This window comes from Balaenoptera acutorostrata, chromosome 19 (assembly GCF_949987535.1).
Source record: "Balaenoptera acutorostrata chromosome 19, mBalAcu1.1, whole genome shotgun sequence".
Lineage (NCBI taxonomy): Eukaryota > Metazoa > Chordata > Mammalia > Artiodactyla > Balaenopteridae > Balaenoptera > Balaenoptera acutorostrata.
Window position 1 is genome coordinate 63,486,796 of NC_080082.1, and position 17,436 is coordinate 63,504,231.

General features: G+C 45.4%; 1 protein-coding gene across 8 annotated transcripts in view; it reads right to left on the bottom strand.

The window, feature by feature from the left end:
* RDH13 (retinol dehydrogenase 13) overlaps window positions 1–17,436 on the bottom strand; it is a 46,907-nt gene that overhangs the window by 25,782 nt on the left and 3,689 nt on the right. For 7 of the 8 annotated variants that reach the window (XM_057533596.1, XM_057533592.1, XM_057533594.1 and 4 more), the window contains exons 2-6: window positions 17,058–17,176; window positions 13,949–14,104; window positions 10,691–10,795; window positions 9,357–9,569; window positions 8,475–8,576 (exon numbers count right to left, since the gene is read on the bottom strand). In XM_057533596.1, the coding sequence (XP_057389579.1) occupies window positions 8,475–8,576; window positions 9,357–9,569; window positions 10,691–10,795; window positions 13,949–14,104; window positions 17,058–17,176 (695 nt within the window). Of the gene's footprint in view, window positions 1–6,034; window positions 7,104–8,474; window positions 8,577–9,356; window positions 9,570–10,690; window positions 10,796–13,948; window positions 14,105–17,057; window positions 17,177–17,436 lie in introns of those variants that run through there. The other variant, XM_007181386.3, reaches the window with a different exon arrangement.

A 17,436-nucleotide genomic window follows, 5' to 3' on the forward strand; every position in this document is an offset into this window, starting at 1 on the left:
TCATATCAAGCATCTTTTCTGACCACAACGCTATGAGATTAGAAATGAATCACAGGGAAAAAAACGTAAAAAAGACAAACACATGGAGGCTAAACAATACGTTACTAAATAACCAAGAGATCACTGAAGGAATCAAACAGGAAATAAAAAAATACCTAGAGACAAATGACAATGAAAACACGACGACCCAAAACCTATGGGATGCAGCAAAAGCGGTTCTAAGAGGGAAGTTTATAGCTATACAAGCCTACCTAAAGAAACAAGAAAAATCTCAAGTAAACAATCTAACCTTACACCTAAAGAAACTAGAGAAAGAAGAACAAACAAAACCCAAAGTTAGCAGAAGGAAAGAAATCATAAAGATCAGAGCAGAAATAAATGAAATAGAAACAAAGAAAACAATAGCAAAGATCAATAAAACTAAAAGTTGGTTCTTTGAGAAGATAAACAAAATTGATAAGCCATTAGCCAGACTCATCAAGAAAAAGAGGGAGAGGACTCAAATCAATAAAATCAGAAATGAAAAAGGAGAAGTTACAACAGACACTGCAGAAATACAAAACATCCTAAGAGACTACTACAAGCAACTTTATGCCAATAAAATGGACAACCTGGAAGAAATGGACAAATTCTTAGAAAGGTATAACCTTCCAAGACTGAATCAGGAAGAAACAGAAAATATCAACAGACCAATCACAAGTAATGAAATTGAAACTGTGATTAAAAATCTTCCAACAAACAAAAGTCCAGGACCAGATGGCTTCACAGGTGAATTCTATCAAACATTTAGAGAAGAGCTAACACCCATCCTTCTCAAACTCTTCCAAAAAATTGCAGAGGAAGGAACTCTCCCAAACTCATTCTATGAGGCCACAATCACCCTGATACCAAAACCAGACAAAGACACTACAAAAAAAGAAAATTACAGACCAATATCACTGATGAATATAGATGCAAAAATCCTCAACAAAATACTAGCAAACAGAATCCAACAACACATTAAAAGGATCATACACCACGATCAAGTGGGATTTATCCCAGGGATGCAAGGATTCTTCAATATACGCAAATCAATCAATGTGATACACTATATTAACAAATTGAAGAATAAAAACCATATGATCATCTCAATAGATGCAGAAAAAGCTTTTGACAAAATTCAACACCCATTTATGATAAAAACTCTCCAGAAAGTGGGCATAGAGGGAACCTACCTCAACATAATAAAGGCCATATATGACAAACCCACAGCAAACATCATTCTCAATGGTGAAAAACTGAAAGCATTTCCTCTAAGGTCAGGAACGAGACAAGGATGTCCACTCTCACCACTATTATTCAACATAGTTCTGGAAGTCCTAGCCACGGCAATCAGAGAAGAAAAAGAAATAAAAGGAATACAAATTGGAAAAGAAGAAGTAAAACTGTCACTGTTTGCGGATGACATGATACTATACATAGAGAATCCTAAAACTGCCACCAGAAAACTGCTAGAGCTAATTAATGAATATGGTAAAGTTGCAGGTTACAAAATTAATGCACAGAAATCTCTTGCATTCCTATACACTAATGATGAAAAATCTGAAAGAGAAATTATGGAAACACTCCCATTTACCATTGCAACAAAAAGAATAAAATACCTAGGAATAAACCTACCTAGGGAGGCAAAAGACCTGTATGCAGAAAACTATAAGACACTGATGAAAGAAATTAAAGATGATACTAACAGATGGAGAGATATACCATGTTCTTGGATTGGAAGAATCAACATTGTGAAAATGAGTATACTACCCAAAGCAATCTACAGATTCAATGCAATCCCTATCAAATTACCAATGGCATTTTTTACGGAGCTAGAACAAATCATCTTAAAATTTGTATGGAGACACAAAAGACCCCGAATAGCCAAAGCAGTCTTGAGGCAAAAAAATGGAGCTGGAGGAATCAGACTCCCTGACTCCAGACTATACTACAAAGCTACAGTAATCAAGACAATATGGTACTGGCACAAAAACAGAAACATAGATCAATGGAACAAGATAGAAAGCCCAGAGATTAACCCACGCACCTATGGTCAACTAATCTATGACAAAGGAGGCAAAGATATACAAGGGAGAAAAGACAGTCTCTTCAATAAGTGGTGCTGGGAAAACTGGACAGCCACATGTAAAAGAATGAAATTAGAATACTCCCTAACACCATACACAAAAATAAACTCAAAATGGATTAGAGACCTAAATATAAGACTGGACACTATAAAACTCTTAGAGGAAAACATAGGAAGAACACTCTTTGACATAAATCACAGCAAGATCTTTTTCGATCCACCTCCTAGAGTAATGGAAATAAAAACAAAAATAAACAAGTGGGACCTAATGAAACTTAAAAGCTTTTGCACAGCAAAGGAAACCATAAACAAGACGAAAAGACAACCCTCAGAATGGGAGAAAATATTTGCAAATGAATCAACGGACAAAGGATTAATCTCCAAAATATATAAACAGCTCATTCAGCTCAATATCAAAGAAACAAACACCCCAATCCAAAAATGGGCAGAAGACCTAAATAGACATTTCTCCAAAGAAGACATACAGACGGCCACGAAGCACATGAAAAGATGCTCAACATCACTAATTATTAGAGAAATGCAAATCAAAACTACAATGAGGTATCACCTCACTCCTGTTAGAATGGGCATCATCAGAAAATCTACAAACAACAAATGCTGGAGAGGGTGTGGAGAAAAGGGAACCCTCTTGCACTGTTGGTGGGAATGTAAATTGATACAGCCACTATGGAGAACAATATGGAGGTTCCTTAAAAAACTAAAAATAGAATTACCATATGACCCAGCAATCCCACTACTGGGCATATACCCAGAGAAAACCGTAATTCAAAAAGACACGTGCACCCGAATGTTCATTGCAGCACTATTTACAATAGCCAGGTCATGGAAGCAACCTAAATGCCCATCAACAGACGAATGGATAAAGAAGTTGTGGTACATATATACGATGGAATATTATTCAGCCATAAAAAGGAACGAAATTGAGTCATTTGTTGAGAAGTGGATGGATCTAGAGACTGTCATACAGAGTGAAGTAAGTCAGAAAGAGAAAAACAAATATCGTATGTTAATGCATGTATGTGGAACGTAGAAAAATGGTACAGATGAGCCAGTTTGCAGGGCAGAAGTTGAGACACAGATGTAGAGAATGGACATATGGACACCAAGGGGGGAAAACTGCGATGAGGTGGGGATGGTGATGTGCTGAATTGGGCGATTGGGATTGACATGTATACACTGATGTGTATAAAACTGATGCCTAATAAGAACCTGCAGTATAAAAAAACAAACAAAACAACTAATACTAAACTTTCATTGGGTTATTTGTATGGAAATATGTTAATATAAATGTTTCAGACATTACATGAAATTTCTAAAAATCTTATATTTGTATTTGTATGGAAATATGTATGGAAATATGTTAATATAAATGTTTCAGACATTACATGAAATTTCTAAAAATCTTGTATTTGTATGGAAATATGTATGAAAATATGTTAATATAAATGTTTCAGACATTACATGAAATTTCTAAAAATCTTATATTTGTATTTGTATGGAAATATGTTAATATAAATGTTTCAGACATTACATGAAATTTCTAAAAATCTTATATTTGTATTTGTATGGAAATATGTATGGAAATATGTTAATATAAATGTTTCAGACATTACATGAAATTTCTAAAAATCTTGTATTTGTATGGAAATATGTATGAAAATATGTTAATATAAATGTTTCAGACATTACATGAAATTTCTAAAAATCTTATATTTGTATTTGTATGGAAATATGTTAATATAAATGTTTCAGACATTACATGAAATTTCTAAAAATCTTATATTTGTATTTGTATGGAAATATGTATGGAAATATGTTAATATAAATGTTTCAGACATTACAGGAAACTTCTAAAAATCTTATATGTTCTGGTATAATGTTATAAGTAATAATCCTAGTTATTACTTTAAAATGTATATCTCAGAAATAACTAATTTTCTTGTCAACTGCATTATTATGAACTTTCATCAAATCTTTAACCATGGTCATTTTTAAGTCTTTTGTCATTTACAGACAGTTCTGGGTGTACTCTGATGATTTTGCAAATATGTTCCTATAGAAGAGTTTCATCTTCAAGAAATTCATGGAAAAGACTCTGACAAGTACAGGTTTCTGGTAACTGACTGTACTGCTGAACTGAATGAATAAGCATTTTCAGAACTCTAATGAAAAACTGATGAACTCATAAAACTGCTAACAAAAGATCAAGATGAAAAAAAAGAAATTAATTACATGGGACTGAGTGAACTGATGAGGATGAGTATAATTTTTGTGACTTTCTGTCTGAATTAAAAAAAAAAATCCCACAAGGACTCAGAGGAAAAGAATATACAAATCAATTTTCACTGCAAAGTAAAGGAGCTGTTACAGTGGAGGATTACTGGACTGAATGTCAATATTATGACATAGTATAAGTGTGTTTCATGTTTGGTAATTGCAATCATTGTTGCTTTTGTTGTGGTCATCCATGTACAATGCTTGGTGTCAGTCTATCTATCTCTTGTAAAAATAAAATACAGTGTGTGTGTGTGGAAAAAAAAAAAAAAGAAACATTCTTATCACCAGAGATGCTGAGTTGAGCCTGAGAAAAATCTGTACAAATAGACTTTGAAAAATAATAAAAAAAAAAAAAAAAAAAAAAAAAAAAACGTACACGTGGGAGCTAAATATGCTCAGCTGACAGTGCATGGAAATATGTGCATGTGTCCCAGCCTATGCATATACCCATAATGATAAAGATTTCCATGTGGAACTGTGTGTATCTCTATTAAGCTAAAGATAGTTTATACTGATGTCTCCAACTGGATCTGTTATGACATGGATATTGTAACCTTCTCCCTTTGTTTGACTGTAACATCCCACTCCAGTGGTAAGAAACCTGGCTTCCACCATTTGTCATTTATTAAATTCAGTGCTTGTTCCCTTCGATTAAAAAAAAAAAAAAAAAAAAAAGAAATGAGTCTCTAGGGACTTCCCTGGTGGTCCAGTGGGTAAGACTCCACGCTCCCAATGCAGGGGGCCCAGGTTCGACCCCCGGTCAGGGAACTAGATCCCACACGCCGCCAACTAAAGATCTGCACACAGCAATGAAGATCCTGCGTGCTGCAACTAAGACCGGCGGAGCCAAAAAATTTTTTAAAAAAAGAAAGAAAGAAATGAGTCTCTAGGTCCAGCCCAGAGTGAGAAGACACCGGGCACAAACAGGGAGGTGGGGTTCATTCAAAGCTACCTACCAGGGCCAGGTCACCCCACACATGTCCTTTGGCTATTTTCCGGTAACAGAAGGAAAGCTCACTGTGTTTATGAAGCGCTGGGTCATCTTTAGTTCCTCTTCCACCACTCCCCGCCCTCAGCACTGATGACATTTGGAACACGATCATTCTCTGTCGTCCTGTGTATCGTAGGATGTGGAGCAGGGCCCCACAATTATCTCATATATTACATTTTTTAATGTTAAAACATTTTTGTCTTGATTACTGAGATTTGCGGTGCCCCCTTCAATGCTGTGACCGAGCTGAGTGTCAGCCCCATTTCTCCGCAGACTTCAACAACTGTTGCCATGTGAAAGGAGGGAAGGGCACCTTTCGTCTCTAAAAGTCTGAATTTTTCTTTTTCTTTATTTTTGGCCACACTGTGAGGCACGTGGGATCTTAGTTCCCCAACGAGGGATCAAACCCGTGCCCCCCGCAGTGGAAGTGCAGAGCCCTAACCACTGGACCGCCAGGGAATTCCCCCAAAAGTCTGAACTTCTGAGTGGTTTACTGCCCTGGCAATATTTAAACCACTGACCCAGTTTCCTAAATGCAATAAATACAAGTTCTTCCTGTTCAGCTCATTGGCACTGCCCCTCCTCCACCCCCCGCCACACACCCGCACGAGGAAGAAAATAAAAGCTGTGACTCAGTTAAATTTTTTCTTTTTATTATTAAAGAGCAAGCTTGAGCGTCTACAGTTGAAATCCCCACAGGAACTGGAGGGAAGGTCGTGATCCCAGGCAGCCTGGTTCCCCAGTGGTTCCTCCCCACCGTGCTGTCCCCAGCGTGACTCGGAGATAACAAGGCCAGATCTGAGTCGGTCTGTTCCTGGGGGGGCATCCCCAGCACCTTGCCAGGGTCTGGCACACAGAAGGTCCTCGATAAACATCCAATGGCAAGGAATATGCAGCTGCCATTCTCCAAGCCCAGCGATAACTCACAGCCATCCAATGAGGTAGTCAGATTATTCTTCACAGTTTACAGCTGGAGAAACCAAGGCTCAGAGAGGAGACTGGAGGTGTGCAAGGTCCCACGGGGGACCATGAACTCAAGCATCTGCCAGACAACCTGCCCACGGCCATCCAGTCCCTGACATGGCCCACACCAGAGGGAGCTGATGCTGCCCCCCAAAATTCCTGGTTTGGATTCCCAAGGGAGGCATCTGATGGCCCAGCTCACCTGTTGGCAGCAGGGCGCACTGTACCAGCCAGCCCCTGGGTCAGGTGCTCACCTGCTGTCCAATCCATTGTGGCCAGAAAAGGGGCAATACTGCCACCTAGAGGGCGCTGCAGGCATGGCAGCCAGCATTCCTTGGCCAAGACTGCCACCTAAAAGGTGCTGCGGGCATGGCCGCCAGCATTCCTTGGCCAAGACTGCCACCTAGAGGGTGCTGCGGGCACGGCAGCCAGCTTTGGTTGGCTGCTGTTCCATCTTGGTGACTGCCTCCCTGGTGGCTTTCATACCTGCTCCCAGAAGTTATCTGGGGAGGGGCTGTCCCCTCTCAGAGGATCCATAGGACATCTCCAAGCCCACAAGGCGGGCACTTTCAGCCCAAAGCCTCTGGGCTACCTCCTCATCCTCAGCTTCCAGGGCCGGAGCCTTCTCTTTGAGTCCCTCAAAGTACTTTCCAGAAACGCCCTCCAACTCCTCCGCCACGGCCAGGTAGGTGCTGGGCTGGGCCGCCAGCTGGGGGCTCTTGACCAGCAGCCAGAAGATGGGCCCTGCATCGGCCCACAGAGAGTTCAGTCCACACATTCAGAGAGGAAGATACAGAAAGCCCAGCACCACCCCAGGTGGTTCAGGGCCCACGAAGGCCAGAAGTTTCCCTGGAGTCCCACAGAGCTCTCCTCCAGGCCTTTGCCCCTCTGGTTCCCAACACCAGGAGCTCCCTTCCTTGGCACTGCCCAGACAAATAATTCCAGATGCAGGGACCAGCTTGAAAGCTGCCTCCTCCAGGAAGCCCCCCTGGCTTTTCCCAGGCAAACGGAAGGTCCCCCTCCTCTATGTCAGCCCCAAGTCCTCACCCCACCCGATCTTTCTTTAAAGTAGCTTCTGTGTATTGAGTGTCTCCAGTGCCAGCTTCAGCTTAAGGTCCCTGATACCTAGCCCCCAACAACTAAATGTTTTTCAGGATTATAAACACTAGTTATAAAGCTCTAATTATTTATTCAGCCAGGAATTGTGCTGGCCCTTTTAGCAAGGGCTCATCTAATCCTCCTCACTGAGGCAGGTACTACCATGACCCTCATTTTGCAGATAAGGAAAGGGAGGTTCGGAGAGAAGTCACTTTGATGGGTGGCCCAGCTAGTCTGGGATGAAACTGGAGTTACCCCAAGCACGCCTGGACTCCAGGAAGTCAGCTCCATGACCTCCACCTCTGAAACAGTCTCATCAAACAGGCTCTGGCCTGTTTCCCGGGGCTGTTCTGAGGCTGGCAGGCTGGGTAGACATATGAAAGTGACTCAGTACCAAGGAAGATACAGGGCAAGGGGCAGAGCAAAGCCCCTGAGATAGTCTCTGAGTGTGATGTTAATTTTATGTGTGAACTTGACAGGGCTAAGGGATGTCCAGAGAGCAGATAACACATTATTTCTGGGGTGTCTGTGAGGGTGTGAAGAGATTTAGCATTTGAATCAATAGACTATGTAAAATCCACCCTCACCAATGTGGGTGGGCACCATGCAATTAGTTGGGGGTGAAAATAGAACAAAAAGGTGGAGAAAGGGCGAATTCCCTCTCTCCTTGAGCAGGGACATCCATTTCCTCCTGGCCTCAGACACTGGCGCTCCTGGCCCTCCGACTTGGACCGGGACTTGCACCATCGGTTCCCCTGGTGCTCACGCCTTTGGGTTTGTACTGCAACTACACCGTCAGCGTTCCTGGGCCTCCGGCGTACAGAGCAGACCCTGGGACTTCTCAGCCCCCACAGATGCATGAGCCAATCCCCCCTAATAAATCTCTCTAAATACCTATGTATATCCTATCCTATTGGTTCTGTTTCTCAGGAAGACTCTAATACACTGAGAGTCCTGAGCCCCAAGCTAGGAGGACAGGGGTTCAGTTAAGGGACCCCAGACCAGGAGGGGACTTACCGAGTGTGAAGCTGGAGAAGGCGGACCTGTGCATGCCCGTGTGTCTGCCCAGCTCTGTCCTGGCCACGCCGGGGTGCAAGGCATTGACAGTCACGCCCGTGCCTGGGGAGAGAAGGAAAAAGTGAGGCAGGCAGACGTCAGGTTCACCCCTCACCAGGAAGGCTGATAGCAACCATCCTAGGGGGCTCCCCCTGAATCCATGTCGCCCTCTTGCTCTGAAGCCTCCACATCCCCGGTTTCACCTGCAAGGCAGCTCTGACTCATGGCTGTCCAGGGCAGAGCCTCTGAACCTCAGTGTGTAAAAATCACCTGGAGGGCTTGAGAAGCCCAGACCGCCAGGCTCCACCCCAGAGTCTGAAGCAGTGGGTCAGGGTGGGGTCTGAGATGCTGCAATTATGACAAACACCCAGGTGAGCTGACACTGCTGGTCTACTGACTCTTTTACAAGCAAAGGCAAAGGGCAGACTTTTCAACTTCAGCACTATGGACACCGAGGTCGGATGATTCTTTATCCTGTGCCCTGTAGGATGTTGACCAGCATCCCTGGCCTCTGCCCACTAGATGCCAGGAACATCACCCAACCCGCCCCTGCTCCCCAAACTGACAGCGAAAAATGTCTCCAGATATTGCCAAAGGTTCACTGGTCTAGAGCACCAAAGGCTCAGGTGCCTGTCCAGGATGAGCAGAGAAGAAGAATGCTGTGATTGATTACTGATGTCTGCTTCAGGCACCAGCGGGGAGCGTGGTGGTAAGTGTGTCATACGTTTGCCTACTCGGTCCTGGAGCCAATGCTTGACCTCCCGTCCACCCAGAGTCACAGCAGGACTGTTTCAGGCTCGGAGCTAAAGGAAAGGGGAGACCAGCGAGGCTCGCCACACGCACCTTGCAGCCGCCGGCTCAGCTCCTTGGTGAAGAGGACAACGGCCAGCTTGCTCTGGCAGTAGGCTGCCTTAGTGTCATACTTCCTCTTCTCCCAGTTCAAGTCCTCGAAGTCTATGTGCCCAGCAACGTGGGCCAAGGACGAGAGGTTGATGATGCGCGAAGGAGCAGAGGCTTTCAGCTTGTCCAGCAGCAAGTTCGTCAAAAGAAAGTGACCTGGAGGATGGAAAACGAAAAGATAACTTTCACTGAATTCTTGTCCCGTGCATAGGACCATACGGAGAACATCACCTTATTTCATCCTCCCCTAACCCATGTTTCTCAACACGGTCCAACTTTGCGCCCCCCACCAGCAGGCATTTGGCACCATCTAGAGACAATTTTGATCATCACAGCTGTGGACAGTGGAGGGAGTGCTACTGCCACCTAGTGGGTGGAGGCCAGGGATGCTGCTAAAAATCCTACAATGTGGGAGTTCCCTGGTGGCCTAGTGGTTAGGATTCTGGGTTTTCACTGCTGCAGTCAGGGTTCAACCCCTGGTCAGTAAACTGAGATCCCACAAGCCGTGTGGCATGGCAAAAAAAAATCCTACAATGTACAAGACATTCCTGACAACAAATTATCACAAAGCCCTGTGATAACCCTCTGTGAGGTCAGCTGGAGAAGAGAATGCCTTCTGTCTCCCAAAATCCTTTCTCCATTTCTTCTTCAGTGATAGAATTTTGGGTTATGCAGGAGACTGCCCAGTGAAAGGCTACATTTCCCAGACTCCCTTGCAGCTCCATCAGGTCACATGACTTGAGTCCCAGCCCATAGGGGGTGAAGGGTAGTCGCAAGTCACACGTGTTATGGGTTAATTGTGTCACCCTCCCCAACCCCCCTAAAAAAATATGCCCTACCCTCCAGTACATCAGCATGTGACCTTATTTGGAGAGAGGGTCTGTAGAGAGGTGATCAAGGTAAAATGAGGCCATTAGGGTGAGGTCATTAGGGTGGGCCCTAATCCTATATGATTGGTGTCCACCCAACATCCATCACCCTTACTAATGGACTGCAGATGCATTCAGGGTGACAACAGATAAACTGACATAGTGAGAGAAGGGCAGACAGAGACTGGAGGACAGACAGACAAAGGGACAAATGGCCAAGAGGCTGATGGAAGGTCCAAAGGACTGAGGGTCCAGCGATGAACAGGCGATTCCCTGAGCTGCCAGGTGACCCTACTCACGGCCGCCTGGCCACACCGGAGAGAGGAAGACCCCTCCCGGAGCCTGTGTCTGGCCCACGGGGACTCCCGCTCACATCCCAGGCCGACGCCACACAGCCTGCAGCCTCACCCAGGTAGTTAACGCCAAGCTGCATCTCAAAGCCGTCCTCGGTGGTCCAGTGGGGGCACCGCATCACGGCTGCGTTATTGATCAGGATGTGCACTCGCTCCTCCTCTGGAAGACAGGGGTGAGGACAAATGTGTGACTCAGTTTCCCCTTCTGTAAAAGGGGTGATAATAGAGCCTGCTGGGTAGAACGGCTTCGTTATTATCCATTCGACAAGTACTTTCTGCAACCTAAGTGTCCATCGACAGAGGAATGGATAAAGAAGATGTGGTACATATATACAATGGAATATTACTCAGCCATAAAAAAGAATGAAATAATGCCATTTGCAGCGACGTGGATGGACCTAGAGGATTATCACACAAAGTGAAGTCAGTCAGAAAGAAAAAGACAAATACCATATGATATCACATGTGGAATCTAAAAAAATGATACGAATGACCTTATTTACAAAGCAGAAATAGACTCACAGGCCTAGAAAACAAACTTATGGTTACCAAAGGAGAAGGGGGGGAGGGATAAATTAGGAGCTGGGGATTAAAATATACACATCACTATATATAAAATAGATAACCAACAAGGACCTACCTACTATATAGCACAGGGAACTATATTCAATATCTTGTAATAACTTATAATGGAAAAGAATCTAAAAAAGAATTTGTGTGTGTGAGCATGTGTGTGTATATAACTGAATCACTTTGCTGTACACCTGAAACTACAAAAACACTGTAAATCAACTGTATTTCAATAAAAATTAAAAAAATACACACACAGGAATACTCTGGCAGTCCAGGGGTTAGGACTCCATGCTTCTACTGCAGGGGGCATGGGTTCCATCCCTGGTCAGGGAACTAAGATCCCACATGCCACGCAGTGGCCAAAAAAAAGACCAAAAAAACAAAAAAACCACAAGCTAGCCACAAGAAAAGAAGGAAAAAATTCTGCCTGCAACGATCTCCAAGATAGAACCGGGGAGAAAAAGCAAGGGGCAGCACCAGGTATACAACAGGCTCTGCTTTGTACAAAAAAGCCAAGGGCAAGTGTATCCCCGTTGGTTTTATAAATGCATAAATGGGCCCCAGAAGGACACACAAGACATGGAGCACTGAACACATCTGAGGACGGCATGCTGGGAGCTAATGGCAGGCGTGGCGGGAAGAGGTTTTGCTGTATCCCCATTTGCACTTTCTGAACGTTTAACCCTCCAAATGTTATTCCTGTTTGAAAAAAATAAATTCGTAAGTGGTTCTGAGACCATGTGGTGGGGAGCAAAAAGAGTGAGTCAGGCATCAACGTGACGGAAGTGCAGAGAAATGCCAGCCTGATACCTGGATTTGCAAAAAGAAACACCCAGCAAAGAATGTGGGAGTTCCAGATTCTCTGCACTAACCCTTAGTTACCTATTGTCACGGCCGTGTCCCCCACTGGCCCGGGCGCTCCTCGGAAGCAGAGGCTGAATCTGACTCACGTCTGTGTCACCTGCATCACCCAAGAGCCAGAGAGCCTCCGGAAATGTTGTCTGAATCAGTGTTTCTGCCCTTCTCCACCTGACTAACTCTTCCTCCCTCCTTGGCCTCTACTTCTTGTAGGATCCAAGGACATACAGGACTTAGTTTTCCTAGACAGCAGTCAGTTAACTTCTTCTGTAAAGGACCAGGTAGTAAATATTTCTGGCTTTGCAGGCGATATGGTCTGTCTCTACTAAACTCTGCCCTCCCAGGACTAAAGCAGCCACAGATAATATGTAAACCAATGGGCATGGCTGCATGCCAATAAAACTTTATGGAAACTAAAATCTGAATTCTGGGAACTCCCTGGTGGTCCAGTGGTTAGGGCTCTGCGCTTTCACTGCCAAGGGCGCGGGTTCCATCCCTGGTCCAGGAACTAAGATCCCACAAGCCAGGGCTTCCCTGGTGGCGCAGTGGTTAAGAATCCGCCTACCAATGCAGGGGATGCGGGTTCGAGCCCTGGTCCGGGAAGATCCCACATGCTGCAGAGCAACTAAGCCCGTGCGCTACAGCTACTGAGCCTGTGCTCTAGAGCCTGCACTCTAAAGCCCACGAGCCACAACTACTGAGCCCACATGCCACAACTACTGAAGCCCACGTGCCTAGAGCCGTGCTCCGCAACGAGAAGCCACCGCAATGAGAAGCCTGTGCACCGCAACAAAGAGTAGCCCCCGCTCGCCGCAACTAGAGAAAGCCTGTGTGCAGCAACGAAGACCCAACACAGCCAAAAATAAATAAATAAATAAATTTATTTATTTATTTATTTATTTAAAAAAAAAAAGAAATCCCAGGACTTCTCTGGTGGTGCAGTGGTTGGGAATCCGCCTGCCAATGCAGGGGACACGGGTTCGATCCCTGGTCCGGGAAGATCCCACATACAGCAGAGCAACTAAGCCCGTGCACCACAACTACTGAGCCTGCACTCTAGAGCCCGCGAGCCACAACTACTGAGCCCGTGTGCCACAACTACTGAGCCCGCGTGCCTAGAGCCCACGCTCTGCAACAAGAGAAGCCACCTCAATGAGAAACCTGCACACCACAACAAAGAGTAGCCCCCACTCACTGCCAACTGGAGAAAGCCTACGCCGCAACTGGAGAAAGCAGCAACGAAGACCCAACACAGCAAAAAATAAATAAATAAAATAAATTTATAAAAAAAAAAAAAGAAGAGGGCTTCCCTGGTGGCGCAGTGGTGGAGAATCTGCCTGTCAATGCAGGGGACACGGGTTCGAGCCCTGGTCTGGGAGGATCCCACATGCCGCGGAGCAGCTGGGCCCATGAGCCACAATTACTGAGCCTGCGCGTCTGGAGCCTGTGCTCCACAACAAGAGAGGCCGCGATAGTGAGAGGCCCACGCACCGCGATGAAGAGTGGCCCCCGCTTGTCACAACTAGAGAAAGCCCTCGCACAGAAACGAAGACCCAACACAACCATAAATAAATAAATTAATTAAAAAAAAAGAAGAAGAAGAAGAAAGAAATCCCACAAGCCATGTGGCACAGCCAAAATAAAATAAAATCTGAATTCCATATAATGGTCACGTGTCATGAAATGTTATTCTTTTAATTTGCTTTCCCCCATGTAAACGTGAAAATGTCAGAAGAGAAAAAAAAGTAAAATCTTTACCCAAAGGCCGAACGAAAACAGGTGGCGACCAATACCTGGCTCTAGGACCTGCCTGGTATAATTCCCTCCTCACAGCCTGGCCGCCCAAGTCCTCACCCCACGAGGCCAGCGTCATCCCTCTCACCTTCAATGATCTTCGCTGCAAACTCTCGGATGGACTTAAGGGAGGCCAAGTCCAGGTGCCGGGCGTTGACGTGGTGATTAAGGGTCTCCCCTCGAATCTCCTTGGCTGCCGCCTCACACTTCTCCAAGTCCCGACAGGCCAGAATGATGGTACCTCCTGGAAGAGCCAGACCAAAAAAAAAAAAAACTTTTTAATGAAATTTTTTTTTAAATTTCCACTCCTGAAGCAACCTAAATGTCCATCAGCAGAGGAATGGATAAAGAAGATGTGGTACATGTATACAATGGAATACTACTCGGCCATAAAAAGAACAAAATAATGCCACCTGCAGCAACATGGATGGACCTAGAGACTGTCATACTGAGGGAACTAAGTCAGACAGAGAAAGACAAATATAAGATGATATCACTTATATGTGGAATCCAAAAAAGGGTACAAATGAAGTAATCTACATAACAGAAGTAGAGTCATGTATGTAGAAAACAAACTTATGGTTACCAGGGGATGGGGGGGATAAGTTGGGAGATTGGGATTGACATATACACACTACTATATACAGAATAGATAACTAATAAGAACCTGCTGTATAGCACAGGGCGTTCTACTCAATACTCTGTAATGACCGATATGGGAAAAGAATCTAAAAAAAAAAAAAAGAGAGTGGATATATGTATATGTATAACTGATTCACTTTGCTGTACACCTGAAACAACATTGTAAATCAACTATACTCCAATACGAATTTTTTAAAAATTAAAAAAAAAAGACCCACTCCTAAGTATAGATACCCAAGATAAATGAAAACATAAGTCCACACAAAAATGTGTACTCAAATGTACACAGCAGCACTATGCAGAATAGCCAGAGGTGAAAACAACCCAAATGTCCATCAAGGGATAAATGACTATTGCTGGGGAGGGATAAATTGGGAGTCTGGGATTGACATGTACACACTACTATACATAAAATAAATAACCAACAAGGACCTACTGTACAGCACGGGGAACTCTACTCAATATTCTGTAACAACCTAAATGAGAAAAGAACTTGAAAAAGAACAGATACATGTATATGTATAACTGAATCACTTTGCTGTACACCTGAAACTAACACAACATTGTAAATCAACTATAGTCCAATATAAAATTTAAAAAGATTTTTTATTAAAAAAAAAATTTTTTTAAGGGATGAATGAATAAGTGAAATGTGGTTTGTCCATCAGTGGAATATTAGCCACGAAAAGGAAGGAAATTCCAACGTATCTACACCATGAATGAACCTCACAAACGTGATGCTCAGTGAAAGAAGCCAGACACAGAAGGACACAGAGCGCATGATTCATTTATCCGGAATGTCCAGAAGAGGCAAATCCATAGAAGGAAGATTAGTGGTTTCCTAGCTTTGGCGGGGAAGGGAAATTAGGGGATGATGGCTTAGAGGAGCCAGGTTTCGTTCTGGGGTGATGAAAAATGTTCTAAAATGGAAAGCGGTGATGGTTGCACAATTCTGTGAATACGCTAAAAACCATGGACGTGTATACTTTAAATGTGTGAATTAAATCTTAATACAGCCTTTAAAAAGAAAACTTTTGGGGGACCTCCCTGGCGGTCCAGCGGGTTAAGGCTCCGCGCTTCCACTGTAGGGGGCGCAGGTTCCAGCCCTGGTCGGGGAACTAAGTTCCCGCATGCCGGGGCGGCACAGCCAAAATTAAAAAAGAAACAGGGACTGAGAGGAGGATGGGCAGCAAGCATGCGGACCGCGTGGGTCTACGGGCTCACCCTCCACAGCTGGGCCAGCTGCCTCCTGCACATCTGGCCCCCCCCACCACACAGTCCAGAATGGACTCACCAAGTACCGGATCTGTCTGTCCTCCCAGTGGCAGCCTGGCTCTCAAGGGACCACAGTGGGTGTGTTGGCCCAATTTCCCTTCTCACTTTTTTTTTTCTTTAAATAAATTAGCTGTCTTATTTTTTGTTTTCATTTTTTAAATTTCTTTTTTTTAAATTTATCTATTTATTTATGTTTGGCTGCGCTGGGTCTTCGTTGCTGCGCGTGGGCTTTCTCTAATTGCAGCGAGTGAGGGCTACTCTTCATGGCGGCGTGCGGGCTTCTCATGGCGGTGGCTTCTCTTGTTGCAGAGCACGGGCTCTAGGCGCGTGGGCTTCAGGAGTTGTGGCTCGCGGGCTCAGTAGTTGTGGCTCACGGGCGTAGTGGCTCCGCGGCATGTGGGATCTTCCCAGACCAGGGCTCGAACCCACGTCCCTTGCATTGGCAGGCAGACTCTTAACCACTGCGCCACCAGGGAAGCCCCTCCCTTCTTGCTTTTTCCTGAAAGGAGCACCTGTCCCTCCCTTGGAGAAACCCCATGTGGCGTGGGGGGCAGGGGGGCTGCCCTCATGGCCCCCCACCACTCTCACCTCAGGGGTGAACAGGCAGCTCAGGCCTGGTCAGTCCATCAGGGACCCATTCACCGGCCACCTCGACTCGACCAGCCCAAGGAGCGCTTCCGGTCTCCCCAGCCCTCACCCCTGCCCTGCCCTGGCCTCCCCGTCCCAGCCAAGGCAGCTTTGGTCTTCCAGCTGTTCAAACAAAAACCTTAACTCCTCCCTTTCTCGTGCCTGAGCCCACAGGAAACCCCACTGATTCCAAGTTCAAAAGACATCTGCATGTGCTGAGGAGGGCACTTCTCCTCCATAAGCCCAGCCTGATCATGAGAAAAACGTCAAACAGACCCAAATCGAAGGGTGTTCTTTCCACAAAACGCCTGACCAGTAAGCTTGGGAGAGCCTGACCCCCAACCGCTGACCCAGGCCCTGACCCAGCCATTAGGACTGAGTCCAACTACAGTAGGAAAGGGCACAGCCGATGCAAAGAGAAAAACCCAAACCAGTAACTGCTGAGTGCCCACGGCCTCCTCTGAGACCCTGAACCTGCCCTTCCGTCTTCCAGAGACACGAGGCTTTGGGGCTTAAGCTGGCGTGAGTTTGTTTCTGCCACTTCCAACCAAAAGAATCAGATGCCTTAACATCCCCCGGGAAATCACACCATCCACCGCCAGATCTCGCGCCCGAGCCACAGGCAGAGAAGCAAGTGCCCACCGGGACTTCACCTCTCTTGGCCAGCTCCAAGGCGGTCTGTTTCCCGATGCCCGTGTTGGCGCCGGTCACAATGACGGTCTTCCCGGGAATGGTGGTCTTGCTGGGACACGCCCCGCCGGCGACAAAGTCCCTGGAGGTAAAAAATGGCAGGTCAGTTCGGTCTGCCTGTCCTCTCTCACCACAGGTGCCCCTGACTGTTGTGATCTCAGGGAAATGACCTCTCTGGGCTTGTGTTCCCCCAACGGAAAGATGGAAACGACATCGCATAACTCCACGGGACCGGTGTCGTGGTACAGGTAAAGGACTCAGCATGGTCTGGTGCGGGGGAGCATGCACAGTGAGACAATCGTCATTTTAAACGGGCAGAGTACCCATCTTTTTTTTTTTTTT